The sequence below is a fragment of the Alligator mississippiensis genome, chromosome 5 (genome assembly GCF_030867095.1).
Source record: "Alligator mississippiensis isolate rAllMis1 chromosome 5, rAllMis1, whole genome shotgun sequence".
NCBI classification, from domain to species: Eukaryota; Metazoa; Chordata; order Crocodylia; family Alligatoridae; genus Alligator; species Alligator mississippiensis.
Genome location: NC_081828.1, coordinates 98,414,607 through 98,423,060, shown reverse-complemented (window position 1 = coordinate 98,423,060; position 8,454 = coordinate 98,414,607). Strand labels below are relative to the sequence as shown.

Below are 8,454 nucleotides of genomic sequence, written 5' to 3'. Positions count from 1 at the left end.
TCAGTTTCATCCTCCCTGCAGGGGAAATTGAAAAGCTCAGCACAGTTAAACACGCCCCAGCCTTTGCCTTATCTGTGTGTCACATAGTGATGTACAAGGGGCAGAATTTATTTTCTGAGGCAGAGACAGTGCTGTTCCCTGCCTGGCTGAGGAAGGACACTCTGACTGGGCAGTGCAAGCAGCAGATGCAGAGACGAGAGATCCAGGCATTGATACCTTGGAAGCAGACTGGATGGTTTTTACTTAAGCAGCGCTGTTTGGAGCATTATTTAAACAAGTTGCCTGTATTTGAAGATGTGGCTTACTATTGAAACAGGAGCTTTATTTCTCTTATCCCAGTTATACCATGGAATCCATTTGCTTATTTTTCCTAGAGAGTAAACTAGAGCTAGAGAGGAAAACAAGTTAAAACAAGAGCTCTTTCCCAGCAGGAGGGTGATGCAGCCATGCTAGGGGGACAGCCTGAGCCTAGCAACACTGTGAAGGGGGAGGAGGCAATTGAGATGCAGCGTCTGCAAGTGTCTAAGGATTCCTCCTCACCATAGAAACGGCAGCAGCAAACAGCGGCTGTGGGAGCAGGAGTCAGAGGTCTCCTTTCCATGCAGTGTTAGCATCGCTCTGCTCCCCGCAGCATTGAGCTTCCAGGAGGCAGAGGAAATGGAGCCAGGTGCTGGGGACCAGTCAAGCTCAGGGTCTGCTCCTGCCTCCGTGGCCCCCCATCCAAGTAGATTGCAGCTCCCCATGAAGAGTGGCTCCCGCCATGCCAGGCCTGTGCAACCTATTGCCCCGGTGGAGAACATCAAAGAAATGCAGGTGCGGCAATGGGGGGCCAGTGGGTGCTGGTGGGGAGTGGGGATCCCACTGCTCTGTGCTCCCAGATGCTCTGTTGCTGGGAGTTGAAGATGCCAGTCTCATATAGGACAGAACAGAAGCAGGATCTTGACTACAGGCTTTTTTTTCCCCACCCCTTCAAATAAAAACAGCCTTGCTATTGCTGTAGGGCAGATGCAAATTGACAGAGGACAGAGGGAGAGAAACATAAGGCACTGGCTGTTCTAGCAGCAGTGACGCACCCAGACTGTGGCCTTTCACCTATTTCCATGCTGCAGTGTCCCCCTTCTGTACCATTAGCTGCCTACTGTAGCTCCACTTTATCTTATTCTCTGACTTTTATTCTCCTCCACAGCCAATTTTTGGCTACCATGAAGCAAAGCATTGTTTCCTTGTGTTCCTGTAAACTTTCTACAATACACTTACTTTTGCCTAAAAACCACAACAATTCTTCCTTCTGGAATCAAAAAGTGACTGACCTAGAATTCACCCTTCTAAACAAGCAAAAGGCCCAGGGTTTGCAACCCTTTATGCTCCACAACAGTACTGGAAAAGAAATTGTTTTAAGGAAATCAAATGTAATAATAGTTTCCAGGGAGCTGAAAAACTTTTAGCTTTCACAATGCTAGCTGATCCATGATGCCCTAAACAGGCTGACAAATGCCTAAGGCTATTAGCTCTGCAATTATGGTTACTTTGCAAAGCTTTAAATTACTTACCGACTCAAATTTTTACATGATTAGACTTAAAAGTGGGACTGGCTTGTGCTTTCTTTCATCCAGGGCCTAAAACAGTACGTAAAAGCAAGGTGTCAGGTGAAAGATCAGTATATAGCCTCCAGCTGTTGATATTATGCCTACTTGACTACCCTTTGTCAGAAATGGCAAATGCTTAATAGTTTATGAAGCCATCTGAATTAATTAATTCAAAAGCAGTTCTTAATATGTGTCCAAATCACTTCTTTTTGCTTACATTAAGGCTTGGTTCTGGTCTTACAGAGCACGTATTTGTTGGATCTTTTTGAGGTTCAGAAAATACTTAACATTCTTCTGTAGCACATCTTAAATGCTTGTAATTTTCTAACTTCTTCGTAAGTGTCCAACCTTCACAGTTGTACTTTGCTATCAATGCATTTAATAAGCATGTCTTTGTTCTATTAGTAATTTGCCTACTCATCCATATTGCATTCAAATCCCTTACCACTGCGTGAGCTTTGCCTAGCCTGGCTTATTCCATTTATGTGTTTATTGTCTTCAGTTAAGATTACACCCCAGCATGTAGAACTTGAGACTTGCTTCAAGAACTCATTTTCTGTCAGCTCTGATTCTTTGTCTAGAGAGACATGGGCATCACTTTGGTCTTTGGAATATTAAGGATGACATGATGCCATGTCTTTTTCCTAGCACAACTCCTTCCTTGCTGTAGGTCTTTTAGCTCTTTTAAAGGAATTGCAACCAAAACAGTGTTATTTGCATACTTCAAATTGTGAAGCCTTCTGACTCTGATTCTCAGATGCCTTTCAGATCCTCCTCATGATCCCCACATAATCACTCCTGCATAAACCTGGAAGACTGACAGAGAGAGAGTGTGCAACTTCGTTGCACTCCTTTGTGTACTTGGAACCATTACGCTATCAGGCCAGCAACCTGGCCTGGCTTTTTGTCCTCTGTTTGGTTTGCGCAGCAGATCAGTCAGATGAGGTGGGAACTCATCTCAAGCAAGCATAACTATAGACTCATTTATCCAAAGTAATGATAAGCTTTATGGAAGTCTACAAACCAAGAGACACGGATCTTGTCCAAACTCTCTTGCTTTCTCCATCACAGTTTTTCAATTCATCACCTGGTTACTGGTCATCCTGTTTATCATCAGTTGGAGATGAAACAGATCACATTATTGAGTTCATCACCTGCTAGTAACAGTTTATTTACTTCAAGGCCTGTGTTACTAAATTTAAATCTGTCAAGTGATGGGACTTCTTCATTTTATCAGAATAGATTTGTCCATGGTCCTAGAGACTGCCTGTTTGGAGAACTTTCTGAATATGTAACTTAATCTTTGACAGACATTTTCTTACCATTTAATCTTTGCAAACTAATTTGATGGTGAATAAAAATCAGCAAATAAGTTAAGGTTTGTGGGTGGCCTGAGCTAAGATGTTGGAGTAGAAAGAATGGAGCTGCAATAGGTGCCTAATTCAAGACCTCAGGAGAAATGACTGATTTTTGTAGAGAAAGGAAATAGTGTGGATGATGGGCTTGAAAAGGATGTAGCAGGTTTTTTCCCTGGGTAAGAACCTGCATAGCAGAAAGGGAGCTGAGAGACATAGGCAGAAGGTAAGGCAGGATGGCACCTTATAGATTACTTGGTTCAGAGAGGCATGAGCTTTTGTAAGCTACCACCTGCTTCATCAGATACTATGAATGATATCACAACTTTTACCATATTTACTGCCCTTTATTCTGCCCCACCCTCAATTTTTTGCTTTTACACTACTTCTTGAAGCAAAGCATTGTTTTCATTGCATGAAATGATTTCATAGAATTTGACAAAGTAGGTTGTAGCCTATGGCCATCATTTCTAGCAGTAGCAATTTCTGTGAAATTGCTGCTGTTAGAAAAATAGCACAGGAGTTGGAGCCTACATGCATTCCAACCCCCTGATTGGAGAATCTCTACACAGAGGAGCTCTTCAGCCAGAGGGCACTAGAAAGGTGCTCCATGTGTCACTCCCACCCTTAAGGGAGCTCACTGATTGACATCCTGCTCTTTCTCCTGCTTGGAAAGGGGGCAAGCTGTGAGTAGGTAGTTTGACAGATGAAGGCATGGGGAAATGTGCTGGGGAGAAGTTCCCTGACTCTGGTTCCTGGCCTCCTGGCTTGTAAATTATCTTGTGTTTCTACAGCCCCAACTCCAGGAGCATTGTCACAGCAGTGCAGCTAGGTGAACCACAGGACGTGCCGGCAGGGGTATTCTTCCTGATAGCAACTCTCCTGGGGCTCCAGGAGGGTTTTCCCTGCAGGAGAATGCCTCCCCCTGTGCCAACCCCCTCTTCCCCTTTCTGCCAGTCAAATGATTGGTGGGAAGAGGCCAGAATTTTCCAAGATTGGGGGTCCCCGCAGGGCTCCCTGATAGTTTACCCCTTGGTAGGCTGACAGTGAGCTAGTGCTCTCCTTGAGAGAGAGCAGGGGGGTGTAGGATACTGAGTGTGTCTCTGTCCTGAGGCAAGCATATGGGCATTCAAGTAAGATTGTGGGGCGGGAGATCTTCCTGGTAGGTATCCAGTCTAACTTTCCTCCAAAAGAGCCAAGCACATACAGAATTTGTATTGCCTGTGTGAACTCATGCCTCTCTGAATCAGTTAGTCTATAAGGTGCAAAACCTGCTCTGCCTTCTGCCTAAAATGGCAACTGTTAATCCTCAAGCTACTAGTTCAGCTCCATCTTTCATCTACAGGCCAGTAGAAAGCAAGAATTCAAAATAACTCTGCATCAGTTAGTAGCAGCTGAACTCTGAAATGTCATAGAAGCCACCCAGGTTTCCTGGGATGCCCTTAATCATTCCTTTCATTTTGCATGTTAAAAATCCATGTGCACTAACTAATTAAAAAAACCCCTCAACACTGAACTAAATGACTTATTCTTTTTTTTTTTAAGATCAATTTCAAGGACTCTGAGTTGGGAAAACTAGAAGTCCCCTTGTGTAATTCCCACAAGACCATTAGTGGGAACAAGAAACTAATCCCATCTTGTTTGCTTGCTCCTTTGATTTATGCTTAAAGAATCTATTTTTTGAAAGTATTTTTAATACCTGATTGAAAGTGTTCTTTATGACCTAAAATGACTTGATTTCAAGCTTACTTTAAATCATTTGCATTAACTTTGTTTTGAGTCTGTACTTTTTAATTATTTAATTAAATAATAACAGGTAAGGCATGTTATGGATTGCTAGACCTGTTAAGCGAAGTCTGGCTCTGACTGTGATTTGATGGATCAGCAAGACTGCTCCCCTGCAAGCTGATCCCCATTACCTGGAGCTTAATAAATGCCTTGGGTGAGCTATCTGGTTTAGGTGGGGAAGGAATTGGATGATTCCCTACAAGGCTGGGAGACTACAGTTGGGGAATTAGATTGCAAAAAAGCAGCTTGATTTCTGTGAGTCAACTTTTACAAGTAATCTGAAGTGTCTTTTGGGGGCCGAGGGGGAACGAGGATCGGGAATCCTCGGGAACGCTAGCTGGGGTTGCGGCTGCGATCCCGTGACGGGCAGATGGGTACTTTCTATCACCAGAGCAGAATTAGGCACAGACGGGACATGTATCAGTTGGAAAACAGAGATAGCTTTACTTACACTGTAGAGTCGTATACAGCGCAGGCAAGAAGTGACTTCACACTTCAATCGTAGTTGCAACAATTCTAATCTCTAGTTGCTAATCGAGGAGCTCTTGTAGACCGAGTAGCTCGGGTCTAACTTGGGCATGCAACACGGAGGATACGTCGTAAGGCTTTGTTGACAGGGAGTCGTTGGCAGGTGATCAAGCTGCCGGAGTTCCACTCCAGGGGAAATCGCGGAGTTCTCCAACTAGGGCAGAAACGCCCCTAACCTTTTATATGGCTAGCGAGCCAATTGCCAGCCACCACATGGGAATAATTTAACATCGGCCAATCATGTTATGCAAATCTGCATTTCCTCGGCGGGAACTCTATCCACGCCGGAACTCTTCACCATGCCGAGAATTCCCCTGCCTTACCGTGCCTTGTGCTGGAAAGTTCCACTGTGTCGAGGCACTGATCCAAATCAGCTCTGACATGTCTATGATATCTTGCTCCCTGAAGTTTATGTCTTTGTCGCAGGGCACCTCGGTGCCCCTGCTCCTATAGAGGAGAAACTGCCAGGGAGCGAGGGAGCGTGCCCTGGCCTGACATAACGAGCCCAGCTGAGGGTTGCTCAGGTAATGAGCACAGCTGCGGGTTGCTGGAGCAACCAAGCGGAGCCAGCTGCCTGTAGGGGGCAGGGCCTGGCCCTTATAAAGCCCAGGGCTGCAACCAGGCTAGCAGTTCTCTGCCAGCAGCCAGAGAGGCAGGAGCTCCCTCGGCCGAGATATGGGAAGGAGCCTAAGTCGCAAGTACAGCTCATGATAGCCCTGGAGGCTCGAGCTATGATGATGAGTTATGGCCATGCGGCTTGCATTTGTGTTACAGCCTAGGGGCTTGTGGTTTTGCTTTGTGTTCGTGTTATTACACCCGGAGGCTTGGGCGAGGCTGTAGGGGTTGGAGGAGGCCTCAATTACTTGCACGCCAGTGCGTGAGCAGCTGGCGGCGAGGAGCGCGGCCAGTGGGTCGCGGGCGCAGCCCGTAGGTTGCGGACGGGGACCGAGACCCCAGATTGCGTGTGGGGGAACATAGCCCCCTGTATAGTGCCAGGGAAGGCGCAGCTCACACGCCACTGCGCGAGCAGCTGGCGGCGAGGAGCGCGGCCAGTGGGTCGCGGGCACAGCCCGTAGGTTGCGGACGGGGACCGAGACCCCGGATTGCGTGTGGGGGGAACATAGCCCCTGGCCCCAGGAAAGGGGTAGTATTACTGAGTAGCCCAGTGTGGGCATGGCGAGCCCCAGAGAGGAGGGAACGCCCTTGTACAGTACTGAGTAGCCCAGTGTGGGCGTGGCGAGCCCCAGAGAGGGGGAACGCCATTGTGTATTATTGAGTAGCCCAGTGTGGGCGCGGCGGGCCCCAGAGAGGGGGAACGCCATTGTGCTTTGTTAAGGAGCCCAGTGTGGGCGCACGGGCATAGCGAGCCCGGCCGCAGGCCAGTGCGGCAATACCCTTCAGACCAAGGCAGGGCACTGCGGTTGCCCCTGAGAAGACAGGGAGTAGCAGCGCGGGGCGCCAGAGTCAGGGAGGGTATCCGTGCGGTTGGCCCATAGGACCGGAGGCCCGCTAGAGAGTCCCGGAGCGGAACCACACCGGCAGGGGAGGCCCAGAGTGGGCCAGACGAGAGTCCCAGCAAGAGGCTGGGCACGAGAGAGGGAGCCCAGAGTGGGCCACATTAGAGAGGAGGCTCGGAAGCGGGCGTATAGACTGGACAACGTCCATTACATCTGTGAGGCTTGGGGCGTGGTATTAGGGGCTGGTAGGAGCCACGCATAGCCCATAAGGCTAGGGCGCTTGGGTAGCGCCCATTGTACAGGGAGACCCACGAGGGGTCCAGGAGCTGACAGGCCCGAGGAAATACAAGGCAGCCTCCCTATTACATATTCGATCAAGACGTGGCGGGCGAGAATGGAGGGTGCCCTCAGGCCGGAGTAGCGCGGAGAGAGGGTCTCAAGGAGATCACGGCCCTCTGCGAGGACCCCGCCGTGATAGTCTTCTTCCAGTTAAATCATTCTCCTGCATGGGCCTGGGAAATAAGGTGGAGTTCTAGGGGTAGGGAAAAGCTCTCTGTTTTCAATATTTAGTAGTAGCATTGTAAACCTATTAAAAAATTTAGCATTTGTTCTACAAGAATACAAGAAACATCTCAGATGAATTGGCTTTCAGTGGCAAGTTAATATCAAAAGAATCAAGTGATATGTTTTGTCCCTGTTCTTTTTCTGCAGCTATTGATGTGGAAGACTGCGTGCCTACACACATCTTACAAATTTATGGCTTCAGATGTTTTGCATACTAAATAGCTTCTATGTTCACTTGGGTTTCCCTGATTTTAAGTTAACTGTTCTAGATTGTTTCTACAAAAAGTTAAGCACTATTTAAAGTGTGTGGCTGTTACAGATGGGAATACAGAAATCTTTGTAAGCAGTGGGAAAGACGTTGGGAGAAAAAAAATTGCACCACACGCCGATTTATTTACTGCTTTTTTTTTTTATTACAAAACGTGAATAATTCTCTGGCATTCTGTTAATACACAGTATTTTAGAGCAAAGTAATCTGGTTGAATTGCTATTATCTTTCAAGCAAAGACAAATATTACTGGGTTTATTCTTTTTTAATAGCTAAAGTTGTGGAGTTTCTTATTGATTGTGAATAAGTTACAATATTTTCTCACATATAACCCGTACTCTCCCTCCCCAAACCAGCTGATGGAAATAGGGATCCCCACAGGTTTAGAAATATGGTGATGGTGGTGTGGTGGCAGCATTTATTGCTACAGTTCTGGAAGTCATGGCAGTTAATATTGCCACCACTCCTTTGCTGCCAAATTTTCATACCTGTGAGAAATCCCCATAGGCCAGATTGGACTGGTGTCTGGAGTCCATGGATTGACTCCAGTGAGCAGTCTTGGTCTGAGTGCTGTAGTAGGCCCAGGGCTGTTGGACAGTCTTCAGGCCCCATCTGCTATATGGGGTTGGCAGCAGGCTAGGGAGCAGCTTCAGCTTCCTAGCTGCTGATACTTTTTGCAAGGTAAGATCTTTTTTTCTCCATTCTATTTTATTTTATTTTTTTAAATGGTGCGTTGTTTTGAGGGGTAGGTTTATACATGAGAAAATCCTGTAAAATCCTTTGTTGCTCTTAACTGAGACAAGTTGGATTTGGCTTTATATTATTTCAGTTTATGTTAATATAATCAGGTTCTTTTTCTGTACTAGGTAGTAAGATATGTTATTTATTCTAAGACTTATGTTCTCCAG

General features: G+C 46.6%; 1 protein-coding gene across 6 annotated transcripts in view; it reads left to right on the top strand.

The window, feature by feature from the left end:
- The first annotated feature begins 576 nt into the window (after positions 1-576).
- The window catches only part of DNAH5 (dynein axonemal heavy chain 5), a 278,412-nt gene continuing 270,534 nt past the window's right edge, over positions 577-8,454 (top strand). For 3 of the 6 annotated variants that reach the window (XM_059728604.1, XM_059728603.1, XM_059728601.1), the window contains exon 1: positions 582-813. In XM_059728604.1, coding sequence (XP_059584587.1) covers positions 658-813 — 156 coding nt within the window. In that variant the 5' untranslated portion in view covers positions 582-657. Of the gene's footprint in view, positions 814-8,454 lie in introns of all 6 variants that reach the window. The other 3 variants (XM_059728602.1, XM_059728606.1, XR_009462504.1) reach the window with 2 other exon arrangements.